Source organism: Spermophilus citellus (assembly GCF_964194105.1).
Source record: "Spermophilus citellus genome assembly, chromosome: 3".
Lineage (NCBI taxonomy): Eukaryota > Metazoa > Chordata > Mammalia > Rodentia > Sciuridae > Spermophilus > Spermophilus citellus.
In genome coordinates this window covers 171,550,922-171,576,780 of record NC_138184.1, presented here as the reverse complement: position 1 = coordinate 171,576,780, position 25,859 = coordinate 171,550,922, and the positions used below count along the sequence as shown (strand labels likewise).

The 25,859-nt window shown below is 32.9% G+C and overlaps 1 protein-coding gene across 2 annotated transcripts in view; it reads left to right on the top strand.

The window, feature by feature from the left end:
* The window catches only part of RSBN1L (round spermatid basic protein 1 like), an 88,806-nt gene extending 63,756 nt beyond the window's left edge, over positions 1–25,050 (top strand). For both annotated transcript variants that reach the window (XM_081282802.1, XM_081282803.1), the window contains 3 exons: positions 6,103–6,270; positions 15,883–15,991; positions 16,074–25,050. In XM_081282802.1, the coding sequence (XP_081138928.1) occupies positions 6,103–6,270; positions 15,883–15,991; positions 16,074–16,715 (919 nt within the window). In that variant the 3' untranslated portion in view covers positions 16,716–25,050. The remainder of the gene's footprint in view (positions 1–6,102; positions 6,271–15,882; positions 15,992–16,073) is intronic.
* The last annotated feature ends 809 nt before the right edge of the window (positions 25,051–25,859 follow it).

Sequence of the window (25,859 nt, the reverse complement as noted above, 5' to 3'; positions counted from 1 at the left end):
TGATCCTCTTAGTTTCATCCATTTTATTTTATTTTATTTTTTTTTTACAAATGATATAATTTAGTTTTTATGGCTAAGTAAGACTCCATTGTGTTTATATATCACATTTTTCTTTATCTATTCATGCATTGATGAACACCTAGGCTGGTTCCATACTTTGGCTGTTGTGAATTGTACTGCTTCAAACATGGGTATGCTTGTATCTCTACAGTATGTTGACTTTAGTTCTTTTGGGTAAATACTGAGGAGTGGTATAGCTAGATCATATTGTGGTTCACTCCTAGTCTTTTGAGGAATCTCCACATTGATTTTCCATAGTGGTCGTACTAATATATACTTACATCAACTGTGTAAAAATGTTCATTTCCTCTGTATTCTTGTTAGCATTGTTATTTGTATTCTTGATGACTGACATTCTAACTAGAGCAAAATGAAATCTCAGTGTAGTTTGATTTCCATTTCCCTGCTGACTAAAGATATTGAACATTTTTTCATATATTTTTGGCCATCTTCTTGTGAAAAGTGTTGTTTAGTTCATTTGTTCATTTATTGAGTGGGTTATTTATTTTTTTGGTGTGTAGTTTTTTGACTCTTAATAAATTCTAGATATTAATCCTCTATCAGGAAAAAAGCTGTCAGAGATTTTCTCCCATTCTGTAGGTTCTTTCCTCACATTGTTGTTTCCTTTGTTTTGCAGAAGTTTTTTAGTTTGATAGCATCCGTTTATTAATCCTTGTTTTTACTGAGCTTTTTAGGAGTACTGTGGAGGAAATCATTGCCTGTGCCTGTATGTTGGAATGTTGATCCTATGTTTTCTTATAGCAGTTGCAAAGTTGCAAAGTTTCTGGACTAAATTCCTAGGTCTTTGATGCATTTTAAGTTGACTTGTGTGTGAGTGAGAGAGAGGGGTCTATTTTTAATTTTTCTACATAATGGATATTCAGTTTTCTAGCACCATACCATTTGTTAAACAGCCTGTCTTTTCTCCCAACATAAGTTTTCGCACCTTTGTCAAGAATCAGATAATTGTAGTACCTCTGTGAGTTTGTGCCTTCTGTTCTGATCCATTGGTCTTGGTGTCTGCTTTTATGCCAGTACCATGCTATTTTTGTTGCTATGGTTCTGTAGTATAATTTGAAGATGGGTATTGTGATGTCTCCAGTTTTACTCTTTTTCCTTAGAGTTGCTTTGGTTATTCTGTTTTGTTGTTGTTGTTCTTCTATATAAATTTTAGGATTGTTTTTTCTGGTTCTGTAAAGAATGTTATTGGTATTTTTGATGAGGATTGTATTGAATCTGCAGATTGCTTTTGGCAGTATGGCCATTTTAACAATAATAATTCTGTCTTTATGAACACAGGTGGGCTTTCCATCCTTTGGTGTCATTTTCTATTTCTTCTTCATGTTCTGTAAATTTCCTCATAGGTATCTTTCACCTCCTTGGTTGGATTTATTCCTAAGTATGTTTTTTAATCTGTTGTAATTTTGTCCTGAATTCTTTCTCAGTGTATTTATTACTAGTATGTAGAAAAGCTATTGCTTTTCATAGGTTGATTTTGTGTCCTGCTACTTAGCTGAATTTGCTTATAAGGTTTAGAAGTGTTCTGGTGGAGGATTTTTTCTCTTCTAAGTATTGGATCCAGGTCATCTGCAAAGAGGGACAATTTTACTTCTTCCCTTTTTTATTTGTATTCCTTTTATTTCCTGTATTAGTTAGCTTTGCTCCACAAAGAACAACTTAGAGGAGGAAAAGTTTTATTTTGGCTGACAGTTTCAGAGATTCAGCCTATGGTTGGCTGGCTCCATAGCTCTGGGACTGAAATGAGACAGAACAGTATGACAGAGGAAAGCAGCTCAGGACATGGCAGCCAGAAAGCAGAGGAAGATATCTGCTTATCAGGTCAAAATATAAACCTCAAAGATATACCTCTAGTAACCTTCTTCCTCCAGCCACGTTCTACCTGCCTAAAGCTACCACCCACTTAATCCATATCAGTGAATTAATCTATTGATTCGGTTATAGCTCTCATAATCTAATCATTTTATCTCTGAACATTATTCTTTTATTTCCCACATGAGCTTTTGGGGGACAACTCATATGTAAATTGTAATACTTCTTTTGCCTAATTTCTCTGGTTAGAATTAGTACTGTATTGAATAGGAGTAGTGAGTTGGGCATCCTTGTCTTGTTTCATTTAGAGGAAATGCTTTCAGATTTTCTCTATTCAGTATGATACTGGCTTTGGGTTTGTTGTATATAGTTTTTATGTCAAGGTAATTTCCTTCTATTCCTAGTTTCTTCAAATTTTTTTTTTTTGTCATGAATGGGTGCTGAATTTTGTCTGACTTTTTCTGTATCTGTTGGGATGATTATATGATTTTTGTCTTTGATTCTATTTAAGTGGTATATTTATTGATTCACATATGTTGAGTCATCTTAGCATTCCTGCAATGAAACCAACTTGATAATGATATATAATCTTTTAACGTGATGTTGAATACAGTTTGCTAATATTTTATTATTATATCTGTTCACCAAGGATATTGGTGTGTAGTTTTCTTTCCTTGAGGATCCTTATCTGGTTTTAGTATCAGGGTCATGCTGGCTTTGGAGAGTAGGTTTGTCTACCACGCGGCCTGCGCAGTGGTTTCATTAATGAGGTTCTAGGCATAAAGTTAGTTAGAAGAGATCGAAATAAAACACACAGACCAGTTACCTTATTTATATTGCTAGGTCCCAGACGGCTCACCTCTCTGGTTCCCACCTCTAGCCGGCCCAGCAGGGCAGCAAGGATTACTCAGGGCTAGCAGGAGAGAGAGAGAGTGAACACGCCGGGGAGTAGCCTTTTATTTGGGGAACAAGAGATTCAGGGGAGAATTCCATCCAATGAAGGTTGAGGGGGGGCTGCACTCCAAGGTCAGGGTCAGTGATTGGGTCCCCGGGGTCAGTGGTCAGGCACACCCCCACACGGATGGGCTCTCTCATCAGGAAAGGGTCGGGAAAGCTTAGACAGAGCCAAAGCGCCTCAGGCCCTTAACGGGAGTCACCCAATCACGTGTTAGAATGGCTTCCCACAGGTTTGGAAGTGTTTCTTTCTGTTTCCTGGAATAATGTGAGGAGCATTGACATTAGTTTTTTTTTTTTTTTTTCCTTCAAGGTCTGGTAGAATTGGCTGTGAATCCATCTGGTCCTGTCTTTATTTTATTACTGCTTCTGTCTCATTGTTTGTTATTAGTCTGTTTAGGTTTTCTGTGTTCTCTTTATTCAATTTTGGTAGGTCATATATATCTAGAATAATTTATCTGTTTTTTCCAGATTTTCTAATTTATTGGAAAGCAAGTTTCAAAATAGTCTCAAATGATCCTCTGAATTCCAGTGGCATCTAATGTAAATAGCTCTTGTTTTTTTTAATTTTTCTAATTTTATTAATTTGTGTCTTTTTTTCTCTTTCTTTTGGTTATTTTGGTGAAGTGTTTATCAATCTTGTTTATCTTCTCAAAGAATCAACTCTTTGTTTCATTGATCCTTTGAGATTTTTGTTGTCCTGTATTTCATTAATTTTGGCTTGGATATTTATTATTTTTTTTCTTTATTCTAGAGTTTTGAGAATGATTTTTTTCCCTTGTTTTTCTAAGACTTGGAGATTTATCACTAGGTTGGTTGTTTGGGAATGTTCTGATTTTTTTTCTTAATCATCTTTTAGTTGTAGGTGGACACAGTACCTTTATTTTATTTTTATGTGGTGTTGAGGATTGAACCCAGTGCCTTCCACATGCGAGGCGAGCATCCTACGACTGAGCTATACTCCCAGCCCTGTTCTGACTTTTTAATGTAGGCACTTATCACTAAAAGCTTTCCTCTTATAAGAACTGTCTTTGCTGTGTCCCAGAGATTTTGGTGTATTGTATTTATATTCTCATTTTATTTTAAGAATATTAATATTTTTAGTATGATTTCTTCAATGTCCCAGTCATCATTCAAAAAACATATTGTTCAATCTCCATGTGTTTATATAGTTTCTATAGTTTTTCTTGGTTGTTGATTTCTAATTTCATTCCATTCCATTATGATCTGATAAGATATAAGGAATTATTTGAGTTTTTTTTTTTGTATTTTCTAATACTTGGCTTTGAGGTCTAAATATTCATTTTTGGAGAAAATTCCATGAGCAGCTGAGAAGAAAGTATATTAGATGAAATATTCTATAGATATGTTAAATCCACTTGATATATAGTATGATTTAACTCTGTAGTATCTTGATTTTTTAAATTTTTATTTACTTTTATTTGAATTTGTTATATATGATAGCATAGTGCATTACAATTCATATTACACACAGAGCACAATTTTTCACATATCTGGTTGTATACAAGGTATAGCCACACCTTTAGTGTCTTTATACTTATACTTAGGGTAATGATGTTCCTCTCATCTCACCATCTTTTCTACCTCCATACCCCTTCTTTCCCCTCTCCCCCTTTGCCATATCTAGAGTTTGTATAATCCTCCTGTGCTCCCCCCGACTCCAACCCGATTATGAATCAGCCTCCTTAAATCAGAGAGAACATTCAGCATTTGGTTTGGGGGGATTGGCTATGTAGTATCTTGATTTTATGTTTTCAGGACTTATCTAGTAATGAGACAGGTATATTGAACTCACTATTATTATATTGGGACCTAAGTGAGCCTTTATGTCAAATATAATATGTAGTGATTTTTGTTATCTTGAAGTATGCTTTGTCTTATATGAGAATAGCTTTTCCTATTTGCTTTCAGGTTTTCTTTTCTTTTTCTTTTTTTTTTGTCCTGGGGATTGAATCCAAGAGTTCTTTACCACTGAGCTATATTCCCAGTTCTTTTTACTTTATTTTTTTAAAATTTTGAGACAGAGTCTCACTAAGTTGCTGAGGGCCTTGATAAGTAACTGAAGCTGGCCTTGAACTTGTGATCCTCCTATCTCAGCCACCTGAGTTGCTGGGATAATAAGCATATGCCACCACACTTAGCAGTTTGGATTCCATTCACCTGGGATAATAATTTTCCATATTTACTTTCAGCCTGTGGATGTCTTAGCCTGTGAGGTTTGTTTCTTGTTGGATCTTGTTTTTTTAATTCATTCTGCCAGCCTATGTCTTTTAATTGGAGGATTCCTGTCACTTTGATTTATTTCTAATGTTTTCTTTAATCCTGATTCTCATTGCATGTTTATTTCTAATGAGATTCATTCTCTCTTGGTTATTTGGTTATTTCTTTCTCTCTTTTTTGTCTATAGGATTCTCTTAAGGATCCTATATTTTGCAATACTTGCTTAGTAGTCATAAGTTCCTTTAGTTTATGTTTATCTTGGAAAGTTTTTGTTCCTTGATTATGAAAGATAAGCTTTGCTGGATATAGCCGTCTTGGTTGGCAGTTATTTTCAGGGTTCATAATACATCTTTCCAAGTCTTCCTGGACTTTAGGGTTTACATTGAGAAATCCGATATTATTTGGATTGGTTTTCCTTTAAATGTGGCTGGCATCTCATTCTTGTAGCTTTAAAATTTTTCTTTGATCTGTATTTTTTGCATTTTAATTCCATTGTGTTGTGGAGGGTTCTTTTTTTTTTTGATCCTGTCTATTTGGGGTTCTAAATACCTCTAGTATTTGAATATCCATCTTGTTCCAAATATTAGGAAAAGTATCAGCTGCTATTTTATCATTGCCATTACTCTGTATCTCTACTGCTTCCTCATTGCTTATGAAAGGAAATATTTATTTATGAAAAATTTCACAATATTTCAAACCACAGTTGACTGTAGGTTAACTGAGACAATGTGAAACCACTGTCAAGAGGGGACTAATATATAAGGAAACTCAGTAAATTATACCATCTGTAATTCAGTTTATTATCCAAGTAATTTTTTTTTTTTTATAGCTGTGACTTTTGTGAAGGTATATTACAAGGAGGGGATTGTATTGTATATGTGTTTTCATCCATTTAAAAATTAGAAATTAATTTGGGAACAGGTAATTTAAAGTTCCTTTTATCTGAATTATGTGATTATTGAATGTTTGATGGCAAGTAAGCTTCAGTATATAAATATAAATCTTTTTTAAAAACAGAACTACCAATGAAATAAAAAACCTTCAGTACCTACCTCGAACCAGTGAGCCTCGTGAGATGCTCTTTGAAGACAGGACAAGGGCCCATGCAGATCATATAGGACAAGGTTTTGAACGACAGACAACAGCTGCTGTTGGAGTACTGAAGGCTGTGCACTGTGGAGAGTGGTATATATAACTACTGCTATTCTAATGAAAGACTTTTGTGGCTTCTAAAATTTTTCTTGGAAACTTTCTTAATAATTTTTCCATACTGGGGAAGAGAAGAATTTTAGTTACTCTCCCTGTGTTTGGGTATCCTAATTTCACATTGCTTTAAAGAAGGTTTTAAATTGTTAGATTCTAGCTGTAGTCATTTGGTTGAGTTAAATAATTTCATTTTCTATATGGGTAGAAGGTAAAAACACTAGGGTAAAAGGAAAATTAGATTTACTTTGTATTACTATATGGCCATTTATAAATGTAGTCTTTTTTTTTTTTTTAAGTAAATGTAGTCTTACTTAAGTTTCTCAACTACTTTTTGGCCCATTTTTATGACAAAAGAAAACTGAAGCTCAGGGCTGTCAAACAGCTTCTTTTATAGTCTTCTAGTTTATAAGTAGTAGAGCTGAGATGGATTTTGTGTTTTCTTTCTACTATTCTGCTTTATTGCTTCCTTTATTAAGTTAATATCTGTTTATTATTTGTCTCTGATTTTTTTTTCAGCTTTGCTTACAAGCTTCACTTTGAATTTCTTTTTCTTTAAAATATTTTTGGTCTTTATTATTTTTATTATTTTTGATTGATACATAGTAATTGTATATATTTATGGGGTACAAATGTGATATTTGATTTCATGTACTGTTTAATGATCAAATCAGGAAATTAGCTTATTTATCACCTTAAACTTATCATTAATGGTGAGTACTTTGAAAAATCCTTTCTGCTAGCTATTTCAAGATATACAGTGCATTATTGTTAACCATAGTCACCCTCCTGTGCAATAGAACACCAGAACTTTTTTCTCCAACTTCACTATAACTTTGTACTTGATCATGGACCTCTCCATCTCCTCCTTCCCCTCTGCTCTTCCCAGCCTCTGGTGAATAAAAAATAAGAAATATTTGGATAGGGCTGGGGATGTGGCTCAAGCGGTAGCGCGCTCGCCTGGCATGCGTGCGGCCCGGGTTCGATCCTCAGCACCACATTCAAACAAAGATGTTGTGTCCGCTGAGAACTAAAAAATAAAATATTAAAAATTCTCTCTCTCTCTCTCCTCTATCTTTAAAAAAAAAGAAATATTTGGATAGATTAAATGTAGATTATTCTATTTAATATGTTTAAGGTGCCTATACATATGTTATGTAACTTTTCATTTAGTAAATAGCAAAAATAGCAAAGCTATATTTATACTATAGCTATATTTATACATAAGTTTGTTTATATTTGAGTTTTAATTTTTTTTTGTTTTTGTAGATGGACACAATACCTTTATTTTATTTATTTTTATGCAGTGCTGAGAGTATAACCCAGTGCCTCACATGTGCTAGGCAATTGCTGTACCACTGAGCTACACCCTCAGCCCTAGATATTTGTCAAGTTGAGTATTGTTTGGGTATGAAACATGAATTAGAATATGCTTTCTTATTAAAGCAGTGGAATTAGATGGCAAATAAACAGGGGACTTTTCTAAGTAAAGAAACCATTTTTCATTCTGAAAACATAAAATATTCGTTGTGTAGTTTTCTGAGGTCTTACTAAAATTATAACCTGTATTCTCCACATAGGGCAATATTATTTTCAAGGATTACTTATGCCAGATTGACACTTAATTAAAAAGAGAAATTTGTAGTAATATTTTATAAATTAATACTAAATAGAGAAGCTAGCCAATGTAAACTGATCATAAAAGGAATGATGGTTTATCAATCTCAGGTATACAAAGTATCTGATATTGAATTGTACTAGGATCTAGAACTGATTCTAAGATCCTTAGGAAAAAAATATTAAGTATTTTTTACTTAATATTTTAAAATATTAAGTATTTCATAATTCTCACTGAGTTGTGTTTTTTAATTTTTTTTTTTTGTAGTTATAGATGGACAGCATGCCTTTATTTTATTTTGTTTCATTTTTATGTGGTGCTAAGGCTTGAACCCAGTGCCTCACACATGCTAGGCAAGTGCTCTGCCACTGAGCTACAGTCTCAGCCCCTCATTGAGTTATGCTTAAATGCTAATTTTCAAATAACTGTGGTTGTTTTTATAGTTTCTATGCTCTTTCTGTTATCATAGTTTAAAATGTTAATTTTATCAAAGAGTAAAGACAAATTTATCTCTGGAAATCCTTAAAATTCTTTCTGTTTCAAATTATTGATGTCTTCCTCAAATGTTTCAGATAAAGAATTTAACATTGGCATTAATATTTTCTTAGGGTAAAATCTGATTTGTAAATAGTGTTCCATAAAGTCAGCCACATATATTTCCTTTTGGAGATAAATATTCTCGCTTCTAAAGCCCTCAGCACCTTTTAAAAATCTCTCAAGTCTGTTTTAAATTATTGTTGGTATGTGTTCTTTCTTTCCCTTTATATGGAAATTAAAGTTACAGATTAAATCCTATGTTTCAAAGGCCTACCACAGATCCCAATAAACATTTATTGAATAAGAAACTACATTTGTGGTTACAAATTTCATAGTAAAAAAGGACTACTGTCAAATTACTAACATGTCACATGACCAGATTTGAGACAGATTTGGAATGAGTGAGATATTGCTAGCTATGAAGTTTCTCACTTTGGAAAAATATAATTCGCTTCTCACATTAATAGTGCTTTTTAATCTCTTAATACTAAAGAGAAAGTAATTTTGTTAATACTATTGAGGGCTTTATGGCTGTGTTAATCAGCTTTCCATCACTGTAAATATCTGGGATAATTAATATACAAGGAAATATGGTTTATGGATTTAGTTTCCAGTCCATTGCTTTAGTACTATAGTAAAGTAGTACATGATGGTACTAGCATGTGGCAGAACAAAATTGATTACCCCATGAACTGGGGAACAGAGAAGACGACTGGGGTACCTTTCACTGAGCCCCACCTACCAAAGGTTCTACTACCTTCTAATAGTCCAAACTATAGTAGTGGCTGTGATGCAGATGGGTGCATATTCTTTTTTATTGTTTCTTTGATGTTAAAGCAAGTTATTAAACAAAGGAAATTTTTACATTTCTTGAAAAGACCTTAACTATTAAGGTATTGGATTTTTTTTTCTTTTTTCCTTTTCCTTTTAGTATTGGGGATTAAACCCAGGGATACTCTACTACTGAGCTACATCACTACCCCTTTTTATTTATTTATTTTTATTTTGGGACAGGGTCTCACTAAGTCCTGTGGTTAACCTTGAACTTGCAATCTTTCTGCCTCAGCTGCCTACATTGCTAGGATTATAGGCATGCGTCACTGTGCCTGGTTTAGGATGTTAAATTCTTGACTACCTAAGAGCTAGGCTTAAGATCAACTTGAAGTAAAAGATTGGTATTGATAAAGACTACAAAGAAATCTCCAACTATATAGGGTCAAGCCTTGTGAATCATTACTCAAATTATATAAGTGTTTAGGCCTTATTAAGATACGACTTTATAGACTTATATATTTGGAGGTTGTTTCTTTGAAATTGTCTTTAGAAAATCATCATCATTATTGAAGTATAGTTTACATTCCATAAAAAAATATACATTTTGATGTGTTTTGATGAATGTGTAGACTCATGTTGTCATTACCCCATCTAATGTACAGAATCTTTGGCTTTTATCATATCTTTTGCCAGTTAATCATCTCAATCCTTTCCCAGCTCCAGACATCCAAACATTTATTCGTCTACTTTTTGTTATTATAGATTAGTTTTGCCTAGTCTAGGATTTTGTTAACAGAATTATAAATATGCCTAAAATTAATTTTACCAGATATTTGCTGCTAAACACAGAAATACAGTTCACCTGTGACTCTGATAAACTTGATCATTAATTCTGGTGCTTATTTTTTTTTAGTTGTAATTGGACACAATACCTTTATTTTATTTATTTATTTTTAATGTGGTGCTGAGGATTAAACCCCTCACCTGGCACATGCTAGGTGAGCGTTTTACTGCTGAGCCACAACCCAAGCCCGCTTTTTTTAAAAAAAACTTTCAGTTTTCTCCATGTACAGTTATTTTGCCTTACCCTAACACTCTGCAATTATATTAATATGTATTTACTGAAAAGAAATGAAAGCATATATCCATGTAAAGACTTTTAAGTAAATGTTAAAAACAACTTTATTATTTCAGAATAGAGATTACCTTGATAGTGGTGAGATGTCATTTTAGGAGGGGCATTTCTTGAGTGGTGGCTATACATCTTTGTATTTTAATGGGCAATTAGACTCTGTATACTCTTGTATGAATGAAATATTTTATTAAATAAATATTAAAAATGTAAAAAAACAACTTTATTCATAAAACTAAAAATTGCGAACAACTCAAATCATCATTATCAGGTAAATGATATGGGTGGTGCTGGTGCTGGAGATTGAACCCAGGCCTTGTGCATGCGAGGGAAGCACTCTACCAACTGAGCTGTATCCCTAACCCATAAATGTGGATTTTATCAAAATTAAAACTGTCCTTCAAATGATACTTTTGGGAAAATGAAAAAGCAAATTACAGGCCAGTCATCTATCTATATGACTTATATCCATATATATAAAGAACTCTTAAAATTTAAAATAAATAGTGAACTCAGTTAAAACTGGGCAAAAAGTTTTATTTTTTTTTAAATTTTTTTGGTACTGGGGATTGTGCTCAGGGACACTTAACCACTGAGCCACATCCCCCAGTCCTATTTTTTTGTATTTTATTTAGAGACAGGGTCTCACTGAGTTGCTTAGTGCCTCGCTTTTACTGAGGCTGGCTTTGAACTCACAATCCTCCTGTCTCAGCCTCCTGAGCTGCTGGGATTACAGGCATGCATCACTATGCCTGGCAAGACTGGGCAAAAGGTTTTAATAGACATTTTATAAAAGAAGATAACAAAGGGCTAGTAAACATTTAAAAAATGTTCAATGCAAATTAAAACTACAATGAGGTAACACAATACATCCATTAAAACAGCTTAGGGTGATAAAAACCAATAGTAGCCAAAGCTGACAAGGATGGAGATTAACCAGAACTTTCATTATGTTGCTGTGGGAACTGTTTGATGTGTCTTATCAAAGCAAATATAGGCGGGCACACTGGCACATGCCTGTAATCACAGTTACTCAGGAGGCAGAGCAAGAGGAGCATTAGTTGAAAGCCAGCCTCACCAATTTAGTGAGGCACTAGGTAACTTAGTGAGACTGTCACAAAATAAAAAAATAAAAAGGGTTAGGGATGTGGCTCAGTGATTAAGCACCCCTGGGTTCAATCCCTGGTACTTGGGGGGTGGGGGGTAAATATAAACTTAGAATAAGTGATGATGATGATGATGGTTTTCTAAAGACCCTGTAATTCTATAATTCTGTTATTGTTTTCTAGACTTAAAAACCTCTTAGTTATTCTGCATTACCATAATATCATTTATATCATGTTATGTATTAGATAAAATATATGGTATATATGTATATATAGAGAACATAATATTGTATATGTCATAGAGCATGTATAAAAAAAAAAAAAAGGACCCAAGATGTAGTTCAGTAGTAAAGCTCCCCTGGATTAAATACCTAGTGCTGGAGCAGGGCAGTTGTCAAGGGAATTGGTGACAGTTTTACATTGTGAATGTTGATATTCACATATAATGAAAAATAACAAAATACAGAGTAACCAATACATATATACAGTAACCGTACATACCTATATTTATATGCCTATATTAAGATACACATGGTATTTGTGGTAAATACAGCATAATATGTATAATATATAAAATAATTTTTAGTGCTGGATTCAGTTTGCTAATATTAGTGATTTGTGTTTATAAGTCATTCTTGAATTTATTAATTTTATTGATCTTTTCATACAGTGGTTTATTTCACTTTTTTTGTTTTCCATTTCATTGTTTCTGCTGTCTATTCTTTAAAGTTAAAAATAATTTGTTTTTGTAGCTTAAGTTGGAAACTTTCATGATTAATTTGAGACTTTTCTTTTTTAATGTAAGTATTTAAAATTTTAAGCACTGCTTTAGCTACATTTCACACATTTTGACATTTTCATTTTTACTCAGTTTGGGATATTTCTGACTTTTTGTTTGATGTCTTTTTTAACTTATGGGTTGTTGAGAAGAGTTTTGTTTAATTTCTAATGTCTGATTTTTTTTTTCCCCAGAGTGTGTAGTGGTGTTTGTTTTTTTTTTTTTTTTTTTTTTTTTTTTTTTTTTTTTGTGTGTGTGTGTGTGTGTGTGTGTGTTCACCATTGGAGTTGGAACAGGGTCTCATGTATGCTAGGCAACATTCTATCACTGAGCTATACCCTAGCTGTGTGTGAGTGTGTGTGTGTGTTTTGAAAGTTGTTCCATGTATATTGAAGCTTTATTACTAGGCGACTGTACATTTAGAGTTCCTTTTTGATGAATTGACCATTTTATCATTATAAGATGCCCTTTTTATTCTTGGTAATCCTTCTTGTCCTGAAGTCCTCTTTGTTTTACGTTAATATAGTCACTCCAGCTTTCCTATAATTTGTATTAGCATAACTTTTTTGTGTGATTTTTAATTTAATTCCCCCTTTGGTGATAAAATATATTGTGTATGATTTTGGTCTTTCCTAATTTCTTAGAGTTTGTTTTATGAACTATCTTAATGTTTGATGTCCACTTAAAAGAATATATGTTTGGCTGATTTTTGAGGTGTAGTGCTCTAGAAATGTTAAGTCAGGTTTGTTGATTATATGGTTAAAGTCTTGTATATCTTTATTGATTTTTGTCAACTTGTTAATCTCCAACTCTATAACACTGGATTTGTCTATTCCTCCTTCCAGTTTTTCTTGGTTTTGCTCCAGATATTTTTCTTTTGCAACAGCTTAATTGAGACACAATTTACATATGCTATGAATCATCTATTTAAAATGTACAAGGCAATGGTTATTAGTATATTCACAAAATTTTGCAACTATCACAATTATATAGAACATTAATTATAATTATTAATGATTAATTGCAGGACATTAAAGGGTACAGAAAGATGCTCTGTACCCTTTAATACCATACCTCTCCAGTTTCTCCATCTTCCCTAGCCTGGGTAATCACTATTCTACTTTTAATCTATATGCATGTATTCTGAATGTTCCATATAAATGGAATTATATGCAATTTGGTCTTTTATGATTAGCTTTTCACTTAGTATCATGTTTTGAAGGTTGTTCATGTATTTTGAAGCTTTATTATTAAATAACTGTACATTTAGAGTTCCTTCTTGATAAATTGACCATTTTATCATTATAAGATGCTCTTTTTAATCTTGGTAATCCTTCTAAACCTAAAGTCCTCTTTGTCTGATGTTAATATAGTCACTCCAGTTTTCCTGTGATTTGTATTCGCATATCTTTTCCTGTGCTTTTTCTTTAAAATTTAGTTGATAAGTCTATATTGTTATTTCATGTAGATATCATAAAATTGGGTGTTTTTTCCCCTTCCAAATCCAGTGGCAATCTGTCTTTTTAAAAATTTTTATAATTTTAGTTGTAGATGGACACAATACCTTTATTTATTTATTTATTTTTAATGTGGTGCTGAGTATTGAACCTAGTGCCTTATGCATGATAGGCAAGTGCTCTACCACTGAACTATAACCCTAGCCTGGCAATCTGTTTTTTAATATGAATATTTAGAACTTTTTATATCTAATATTAAAATTTGGATTTAAATTTATCATCTTGGTTTTCCCATTTGTGGCTTCTCTTCTTTGTTCCTTTTTCTTTTGACTTTTTTTTTTGGTACCAGGGATTGAATCTAGGGGCACCTAACTACTGAGCCCCAACCCCAGCCCTTTTTTGTATTTTATTTAGAGAGGGTCTCACTGAGTTGCTTAGGACCTCACAGAGGTGCTGAGGCTGGTTTTGAACTTGGAGCCCTCTTGCCTCAGCCTCCCAACCCGCTGGATTATAGGCATGTTCCATGGTGCCTGGCTCCTTTTATCTTTTTTAGTGTTCTATTTTACTTCTGTTGTTTGCTTACTAGCTATAGCTCTGTTTTATTTATTTGCTCTAAATTTATCACACTCTACCTTCAGATGATGTCATATCTCTTTATTTAATGTGTAAGAGACTTTCAACAGTATATTCCCATTTATTTCCCCTTTACCCATTTCTTGTATGCTAATTGTTGTCAAATATTTTACTTTCCATATGCTGTAAACCCCACATTATGTTATTACTTTTGCTTTAAGGAATTATTTTCTATAGATTTAAAAAATGAGAATAAAATATCTTTCATATTTACTATTATGTGTGCTTTACATTCTTTTGCATAGATCTGCATTTTCATCTTAGTGTCATTTTTTTCAGCCTGTAGAAATTTCTTTAATATTCATTGTTATGCTGGTCTTCTGGTGACAGATTTTTCTTAACTTTTGTCTGTTTGAAAATGTTTATTTTTGAATATTATTTTTGGTGGGTACAGAATTCTAGATGGACTTTTCCCTCCAATACTTTAATTCACTCTCTTTTGGCTTGTATTATCATTGATGGGAAGTCTATATAATACAGTGACAGATTATCCTCTTTCCCTATGTATAATCCAGTGCATTTCTTCTAGATATTCTGGCCATAGTTCTTTAGAAATTTGTTTATGATTTACTTTGGTGTAACTTTTTTTTGTATTTATGTTGCTTGGAGTTTAATTCAAAATCCATTTTTGAGCACCTTATGTAAAACTATATTTGTATATTCCTAGATAATTGAAGAATTTGGGGATTTTTAAAAATTATATTTTAAGACAGTGATGATGCCAGTGAACTATGAGTATTTTTCTAATGAAAATCTTATCAATTTATTAAGCATTACTTAAAGTTTTTATGCATTAATGCAGTTTATATCTTCTTTGGAAATACAATATCCCTTTTCTCCCATAGTTCTAATTTTTTAAAAAATTAGTGACCCTTAATAAATGTATATATTTATGGGGTACAATGTGATATTTGAGTACATGTATATAATATGCAGTGATAGAACAGGGTAATCACCTCAAACATTTATCATTTCTGTATTGGGAACATTCAGTTTCTTTCTAAAAGATGTTTTGTGATATACTATTAAATTTAAAGTCAACCATAGTTCCTACTGTGCTCTAGACATAAGAAATTATTCCTTGTGTCTATCTGCATCCTTGTACCCATTAACAGTCTTCTTACCATTTTCCATCCTCCCACTTCCCAGCTGTACCACTGTTCTTTTTTTAGTTTCCCCATATAATTGAGAACATACAATATATGTCTTTCTGTGCATGCCTTATTTCACTTACTATAATGTCCCCAACATCAAGTTTTTATTATTAGCAAATTTAGCACAACTTTTATAGAGTATTGATCATAACATTAATATGAAAGAGTTGTTTTGCATAATTTACCAATGCAAATCATTTTAATTTTTAAAAATCTCGTGACAGCTATGATAAAATGAAGTGAGTTGCTTTTCATCTGTTTGTCAACTCTTTGTTTAGATATATAGATTGTTTTTTCAATTACAATTGAAAAGAGAAATATAAGGGAATATTTTGATATTGACCACAGTTATTTTTGCTTTGAGTTTATTAAGGCCTTAAAACAGAATTATCATTATTTTCTTAGGCCTGATCAACCCCGAATAACCAAAGATGTAATTTGTTTTCATGCTGAAGATTTCTTAGAAGTAGTTCAACGAATGCAGTTAGATTTACATGAACCTCCACTGTCTCAGGTATATTTTAAATAATTATTATCTTTAGATTAGGTTTTATTGTGGAAAATGCTTATATGCATTCCTTGTTTCTTTTTTTTAGTGCGTCCAGTGGGTTGATGATGCAAAACTTAATCAACTGAGGAGAGAAGGCATTCGCTATGCCAGGATTCAGCTCTATGATAATGACATTTATTTTATTCCAAGGAATGTCGTTCATCAGTTCAAGACAGTTTCAGCAGTATGCAGTTTAGCATGGCATGTTCGGCTCAAATTATATCACTCAGAGGAGGACACATCTCAGAATACAGCTACTCATGAAACAGCCACATCACCAGATTCTATATCATCAGTTCTTGGACCTCACATGGACAACATGATTTGTGCTGTAAGCAAAACTTCCTTGGATTCTGTTTTTTCAGAAAAACTTCATTCTAAACATGAATTATCGCAGATCAAACATGAACCTGTTTCATCTGTAAGAATCAAAGAAGAACCTGTGAATGTTAATATTTCTGAAAAGACTAAAGCATCGAATAATATGGATGGCAAGAATGTTAAAGCAAAATTGGATCATGTTCGGTTTACAGAATTTAAGATTGACATGGAATCTAAATTTGAAAATAGCAGCAAAGAATTAAAGGAAGAACTGTGTCCTGGAAGTCTCATAAGTCTAGTTGATACAAGGCAACTTAGTTCAGCACACTCAAATCAAGATAGAAAAGATGATGACATTTTGTGCTAAATTTGTACATAGCATTTAATTTTTTTTTAAACAAAATAATAATGTAATAAATATTCATGAATTCTGAAAGCAAGCCAAGGACTTGCTCTCAAGTCTGTTACAAAATATAGTTTATGTAGCTTTGTAACATTCCTCAGTGCCTGTCCATAACTGTGAAGTATAAAGCACTTAGGGCCAGATGCACTGTAAACATTGCAGGTTTAAACATAAAGGAGTCTATAAAAAAAATCCATTTGAGTTGGAGTTGTAGATTTTAGAATGGAGCTGACATTAAAATAAATAAATATGTAGCTATGTATATAAACATACATACATAGCTACATATTTATTTATTTATTTAGTAATATGAGCCAGAATTCTTTTTTGACAATTTAAAGTTTTTCCATACAGCTTATTTATACCAACTCCCCCCCCCCCCCATTTTGGGTGTGTCAGCACTGTAGTGTAATTAGCTTTTTAAAAATCTTTTTAGTGTGATTTATACTGAAATGTGAGCCAATTAATAAAGGTTCATAATAATAAATGTTTTCTGTTGGGTCTGCGAAGACAAACTGATAATTCAGTTAAGTCATTTGTTTATATATTATGTTCCTCTCTGCTGATATAACTATTTAGAATGGTAAAGGAGTACAAATATATGTATTCAAATCTAGTAAATATTTAAACTCCCCACACTGTGCAAACATTTCAAAAAACCAAGATTCAATTATAAAATCCTATATATGTGTATGTTATATATGGGAATGTATATATGTATATCATATTTTGCACAATTTCTTAAGTTGCTGAATAAGATGAATATGTGAAACTTCTTATCCCTATTTCCTGGAATACATTTTAAAATATTTATATTCAACATTAAGAAAGCAGTTTTAAGTTATAGAAACAATTTAGAAAGTTAGGAGAAACAATATGTTAATGATGTCTAATCCTTCTAACTAATGAGATATGTGGCCAGAATATTTACCCTAACATAAATTTTCTTTGTGTACAGAATAAGAAGTTTAGAAAATTTTCTTATTAGTAAGCACTTGTGCTATAATACTAATGGTAACTAAGTAAAACATTTTTTACAGAATATTTAGTTGTGAATAATTAAAGTCCTTTTTTGCATTTTTCTTGCAGAATGGGAGAAAAATATGGCAAAAATAAAATCGTAAAATAAGGGCAATGACAATGACTCAACTGCCATAAATAGAGATCCAATAACAAAATACTGTGTTACCTCATCTTTCTCAGGATCCCCTCCCTACCCTAGCAAGGCAAACAACCTGGTGTACTTCCTTTTCTGAAGAAGATCTAGAAAGTAAATTGTGGTAGGAAACAGGATTGCCAGTGCCTAACTAAAGATGAGTAAGACAAGTATCTTTCAAGATGGACTTTAGCACTATTTCAGACTGCTTCCACTTTTGTAATTAAAAGTCAAACAGAAGTCTTTCATGTGTTCATTGTGTAAGGAACTCTGCTCATTGCCTATCTCTTATGTTATTCTGGGCCCATTCTTTATTGATGACTTTCAGTTAGGATTCTTTGTGCTGCCTTTTGGGAGATGTTGCTATTTTTACTTTAGTGGTTTCTGTCCTGGCCTCATTTGTGGTACCCATCAAAACTTCTCATATGTCTAGTTAGGGAGAAGCCATATAGAAAAAGGTATTTCACTAGAACAAATAAAGATTAACTGCAACAATGATATTAGTTCTGGCCTCCAGTTTAATAAAAAGGTGGGCAATATCACAGGCAATCTTGATGACTTATAGGAAATCAGTGTTTGCAACATGGGAAGTTTCATGGGATAGGATGGTATAAATCATGATAATGTAAATAGAGGTTTGTTTTATATGTCACTGTCTCATCTTCTCTACCTATTTAATCTGTTTTAAGCAAAATTTAGGGATTTGCACCTACCTTTTTGGGAGACAAAAGTTCTTAACAAACTAGTATTGAAAAATAAGAAGGGATATGGTTAAACTTTGTTTTTTAATTGAAGGGTGATTTATTTAACTATGGTTTATTTCCAGTTTTCTAGTAGCATATACCTAGATATACTGAGGTCATACTGTAAGAAAATATCATTGGGGTATCTTCCCCAAATAAATGAGTCTTAAACTTTTAGAGGAAGACATCCAAAATAACTATAGTTATTGGTTTATATATATAGTTTCTTAATGCAGCATACAAACTCACCCACAATTTGAAAATTGAGTTGCTAATGCTTTTATCTTTGTGGAAGTGAAGAATATGTAAATAAGTGAGTTCAAGATATCAAATGATACAGCCTTGTTATCACCTTGAATAATGCTTATGTACCATAACTTAGGAGTTATAATTTCAGTATCCTTTTCAGATGCAGTCTGGGAACTTTTTGACCACCTTTGTTCCATACAAATTTCTGTTTTAATGTTGCATTATATTAATGGCTTTCTAGTTAGTACATTCCAGGTCTCTATGTGAATATAAGATTTTTGCTTTTATTTCCAACTTCTTGGACCAGAACAATAAAGCTCTTAAGATATAGTTTCTAAATGGTCATATGCTATATAGAATAAATAATTGTGTAAATTATCAAATGGATACACAGCCCTTTACATAAAAACTTAATTACCTCAGTGGTATCTGCTATAGTGCTCCCTCCCCCAATTTTGTTTATACCCTTTTAGGTATCTAAGTAATATATATTCCACACTCAAATTAGCTGGTTAGCTAGCAAAAGAAACATTTGTGATATTTAGTTGCAAACTTTCCTAAAGCCATATATTCATTATCTTCCTTGTCTCAAAGACTGTTGATCTTAAATAAAGATTAGGTTGATTTAGCTCAACACTTGTGAGCGTGCACGTGTATGTGTGTGTTTCTCTGTTGGAAATGTTTGTTTCCATGAAGAGGGGCTGTCATTGAGGTTAGGAAGGATTTGTTTCTTAGGTTAAGTCTTAAGGTATTTCATTAGTGTTTCTAAGTGTAAAATTGTCCCCCCCCCCCCCAAATACTTAGGGCAGATGAGATTTTGTAAGTTATAAATTAGCACTGTTTTGGTAAATCTGCCTTCAGTCATATCTCAAAATTCATTTTACATTTAGCAGCCAGGTGTGGTGGTGCACGCCTATAATCCCAGTGGCTCAGGAGGCTGAGGCAGGAGGATCATGTGTTCAAAGCCAGCCTTAGCAACTCAGCAGGGCCCCAAGCAACTCAGTGAGACCCTGTCTCTAAAATACAAAAAAGGGCTGGGGATGTGACTCAGTGATTAAAAATTCCCTGTAACTAACAAACAAACATACAAACATTTTACATTTAGCAAAGGTGCAAAATTTGTTTTTGGAGTTTGAGAGGAATTTTTCTTGTCTTCCACCTTTAAATAAATATTTGATAACCATCATCTTTTTACCTTTATTTTGTAATTATTATATTTTACATTTTATTCAATTTTAACATCTCAAGAAGTTCTCATTTTTCTGTCTTCAACAGACCATAAAATCTTGAAAGTGATTTCAATCTCAGAACCCTTTCCCCTCCTTTAATGGTCAAAAATTGACTTATGCCAATAGGAAAAAGAAAGTTAAAGATTAAGGTCTTTAGTTAGGTATAAATGGTTGGAATGCCATGGTAAATACCCCTGCTGTTACCCCTACAGAGGGGCTATTTCTGTCTCAGGAAGGAAGGACAAAAGTGCCATTCTTTTAAAAATACATTTAGGCTGCTAAAAAATGATTTGATCAATTTTAGATCTTTGGAATAGTAAAATAGTTTGTATTTTCTCCCACCTGAATTGCAACTGCTTTGATATGTAAACAGAATTTTACTGGTTTTAGAATGCATTGCTTATTTCATGAAAAAGTCATGTAAGTTAAGAGACTTACGTATTTTCTCTACTGAGAGAACAAGGGAAGTAAGGAAAAGCATCTTGCTTATCAAGTTATTTTCCTTGTTTCAGCTCTTCCTGGACTTCATACCCAATCAAGGAATGTGAATGTGCTAAGAACATAATATGGGCAAATAGAATTTATGTTAATTAAAATTAAAAGTAAAACATATTACTAATGTTTCTTTACTGTGATCTGCCTACCAAAATTGCAGTGTTAAAATATTAAACTCTGGATCCCTCTATACGTTTTGAAACTTAGGATTTATGCATCTATGTTTTAAAAATGTTAAATCTACAGTCTGTAGTTCACTAGTATTGTATTAAGACTGTTAAGTGTGCAGACTCAGAAGCAAATCACAAATACTTTGTGTAATACAGTGTTGAAAATTTATTTGGACCAACAGTTTTATCCCCATGCCTTACAAAGGTCTTTTCTCTTGAAATTTTTATTTAACCATATTTTTACATGAAACATCTCAAGTCTCTGGTGCTGAAACAACAGCAACTTTTGTTTGAGTCTGGCTTTCTTAATGCTCATTTCCTAAGTTCTTAGAAATCTCTGCTTTTACTTCCCCATATTCCCATTCATTCTTCATCTCACTGCAATTTCATTTCAGTCCTCACATTTAATCACTCAGCTGAAATGGTTTTTTTTCAAAGGTAATTAAGGCTGCCAAGTTCACTGGTAGCACTTCTTAGCACTTCTGTTTAACCTTTGCAGCACTTGTCATCAGTCATTTATTCCTTAAAACTCTTTATGATACATTCCTCCCTCCCCCCAGATTCTATCCCTGAAGTTATCTTCAAGATACCCATGACTTTCAGTTAGCTCGGTTTGTCACTTAAGTTTTAATGATCCATGATCAAATATAAATTCTTGTCTTCTACCTTGCCAAGTATTAGCTAGTGCTTTTCTAATTTGGTTGTTGGCATCACTTTCTCTCTACATAAGTCATCTCATAGTAATCTGAGTTTTCCTGAGTAATCTGAGTAATCTTTTTCCCCTGTGTCAAATTTATCATGAGATTTTGAATTTGAATTTATTTCAAATTCATCTCCTATTGTTAATTACAGTCATAGTGGATGCTCATTTCACTTGGACTACTACAAAAGCTTAAAATGTTCTAGGTTACCTGTCATCATCTGCTTTTCCTTTCATACAATCTTTCTAAGGTATGTATGTTACTTTTCTGTTTCCATGATGGCTTCTTTCTTATAAAGGGCAAATGCATAGTATAGTACTGATATGATATAATCCTTCCTTTCTAGTCTCGTGTACCACAATGTCTTATATTTGATGTGCCCAGTTTTCAGCTTTACCAGATTGTCAGTATAGTCATCCCACAGTATCTATGAGGGATAGTTCTGGTACTTCCTTTGGATACTAAAACTTCTGGATGCTTTCTTCTATAAAGGTCATATTATTTGTATAAAAGGTATATACATTTTCCTGTGTAAATAGTTGTCACACTGTATTGTTTAGGGAATAATGATAATAAGGATGTACATTTTCAGTACTTTTCCAAATATTTTCAGTTTGCAGTGGGTTCAGTCTGTGGATGAGGAACCTGTGATATGGAGGGCTGACTCTACTTGCCGTTTTCCTCCATGTACTTTAAAAATTCTTTGCCTTTGCTGGGGAAATGTCAGGAAAACAACATAGTGAATTTTTTTTTTTAAATTCCACTTAAACATCGTCTGTATATTGTTTTTATTGCTTTTATCCCAACTGTTAATTCCCAGTAGGTGATAGAGAACCAATTCTCTTGGCTTTTTGATCCCCTTTGCACACACCATTTAACATGCATACTGGGTACAAGTTGGACTTTGGCTAAATCATGAGCTAGACATCAGGAATTTTCTTTATTTTTATCTCTAATATCTGATGTATATTATACTTGATATTCTGCAATGATTTGAAGGAACAAAAGAACCTTAGAGAGTATACATTATGTAGGTTTCTAGAATTTCAAGTCAGTACCTAACTTTATAATGTAATTCTAGGATTTTAAAGGAACACAAAAATTAGATAAGCAGTCTCTAGAAAGAAACCAAATGTTTACTTTGTACCTCAGTCTTATGGAAAAATTTGAGAAGTTAGCTATTACATGTTCAAGCTCAGTGGGCAGTTTGAAGAGAGGAGATATGTGTAGGAGAATTAAACATTGTGAAACTTATCAAATTTTCCCTTCAACTAGCTTTTCTGAAGATCTATTGAAAGTTATCACACATTAAAAATAAATCTTAACGATGCCCAAAATGATTAAAATGGCAAATGTCATATAAGTAGTACTTCACTATCTCAGGGCTGAGGCAGATTATAAGTCTTAATTGGTACAATAAAATCTGTTTATCAAAGGCATTCTGTTTAAGCTGTGTGGTTCTCCTTACTGCTATTATAAAAAAATTTAAAAATTGGATAAGCATAAAGGTAACCTACACTACAATATTTAGCCTATATCCATTGTGTTGTAGGAATGGGACAAGGACATAAAGGTGGCACATTTTCATAGAAAATCCTGTAAAGCCACTTCATTGGGTTTCTAGGCTGAACTCATTTGTAGCACTATAGGTGTGGTTCAATACATGTTTATTAGAAAGGAATAATGCACTTGTATAACCTTGAGAAAATTACTTAGTTTGTGTTCCTCATCTCTAAATGGGAATATAATATCTTTTCTATTAACTAGTGATGAAAATTAAATGACAAAACATGCTAAATAACAAAAAAACAAATGTGCCCAAAACAGCACATTGCATGACTGATTATAGACACTCTATAATATAATGTTAACTTCTTGTATTGAAAATAGCTGAAAGAATAGTTAGAAGAACCATGTGCAGGGCTACCCTAATCCTTTCATACTTTTCAAATTCTCTATGTCTTCCTCTAATTTTGAGCAGAGGATAGGCATATGGGAAGAAAAAAATTGCATGAGTGGGTCAAAACAAGATATGTTGGAGGCAGGTTGACATTAAAAAATAACTTACTGGTCACTATTTTGCTCAGGGTTGGCAATTCAAAATTACGTCATAGGGCTGCGGATATAACTTAGCTGGTTGCTTGCCTCACATGTATAAGGCCCTGGGTTCAATCCCCAGCACCACAAAAACAAAACAAAATCATGTCACAGATTACCTATACTGATAATAGGTGAAACACTAGTTTATGATTGTAGTACATAGATGATAGTGGTAGTAAACTGCCTTATGGTATAGTATAGTATGGTTGACTAAGTGAAATGAGTAAAACATTAAAACATGAGGAAGTTCCCTCATAAAACTCTTAACCTTGTATTATCTTTACCTAGTATTTGATAATGAGCATCTTCTCTTGTTTTCTTCCTTCAATAAAACACCTATTTGTAGAAACAGACTTGGAGTTAAAACTCATTCCTGGGCTTTATGTCTACATTATTATAATGAGTAGGTGTTTCCCAACCAACCCCCTAGTTATAACACAGTGTAACTTCTATGCATCTTAAATATTTAAGTCATGAAGTATAAGGACACCAATGATAATTCATGCTCAGGTGATATTTTATCTGCAAACATGATCAGTCAACATTAAAAGAAACTGACATTTTTGACTTGCTTCTTAATAGATTGATAAAATAATTTTTCTTTCAATAAAGAGAAAAAGCTGCTTTTCTTGATGACTCAGGTGCTTAGTGATAATGCCTGCCTGCCCTAGTATGAAATGTAAGATTTCCTCTACTTTGGCTATCACTTATGTTCGTTCATTAGTCAACATCAATCAGTTCCTTGTATTGCTGCACTGTGAAAAAGCAAAGTGGAAAACAGATCAAATTTGTAAGCTTAATAATTTTTGCTGTAACCCAAGGATAGATCTCTACTTCTTAAAGCTTTGTACAAGTGTGTTTCTTGATGCCTGAAAATTCTCCATTGATGGATTTCAGTTCATGTTTCATACAGCTGGCTGAGCCTGCCATATTGGGCCTTATGTTCATGAAATGTTACTGAATAAGTTGTGGATCCTTTGAACCAATCTCTTTTTTCATATTTTCAAGTCTTCTAAAAAGTTATTTTGTTCATAAGTTACTTTTACTCAGAAATTATAACAAGTCTTTTGCCCAAACCAGAGAAGTTGTATGTCCATAAGTTATATATCCTTGCTAACCTGGAAAAAAATGGCCTCAGCAAGAGCCTTTAATTTCTTTCAAGCAGAATGTATTTATCTTAGAGATGCCATTAGCAAATAACTGTATCATAAAGGAAGTATCCTCTGAAACCTAAAAAGGCATTTTTCTCTGTAATATTGTTTATTATCTCATTTGTCACCTGTATGCATAATTTCTATCTTTAGTATCTTTCATTAACGTTTAAATGTATTGTTACTGAGGCACACACCAATGATAACTTATTGTGCTTCTTCAAGTCATTTAGTGTGGCAGTATACCAAATTAAATAAGAGAAGGGTTCTATTTTCGGGGAGCCCTTCGATGCCATTAAAATTGATTGATCCTCATGTGTACACAGATTGGTTATTGTGTTGCCTTTTATGTATAATCCCTATTAATGTCTTCCTTCCTTTTAGAACTGTTTGCAGAAGGAAAAGACCTTTTCTACCTTTTATACAGAAGTTCTGCTTTTCTGTCTTAGCTTAGGGGTCAGCAAACTACAACCTACACGCCCAGTATGTTTTTATATGGCTTGTAGGGCAAGAATAGTTTTTCTAATTTTAAGTGATTGAAACAAAAATCAAAAGGATAGTATTTTGTGATATATGACAATTAAATGAAACTTAAATTTCATGTCCATGAAGTTCTATTGGAACACAGCCATGGCTGCTTTCTCTGCCACAAGGGCTGAGTTGGGTACTAACAAATTATATGGCCCTTTACAGAAAAATTTTGCTGACTCCTGTTCTGATTTTAAGTGGTGCTGCCTTTTCTTTCCCCTGTGAGAGCTTATAATTAGATAATACTTGCATGGATTGTTTTTTTTTTTTTACTGGTTTCTTACAGCGATGAAAGCTTTATTTTTAATTTACTTAATTTGGATCTCTCAACTGAAACAGTAATCCTGCTTTAGGGTTATGAAATGCTTTGGTGTCTTGGGAATTTATTTTAAAGTACTGCAATTTCTGCTTTATTGGAATTGGTTAAGTATCCTGTGATCATATAATTTCTCAAACCAGGACACTTCTAGAAGTGAACAGGGCAGGAACTCCCTGAGACCCCAAGATGATAGGCATAAACTGGATCTGTCCTAACAGAACCAGGATGTAAGATCTCCCTAAATTTAGGAATACACAAACTTTTGTT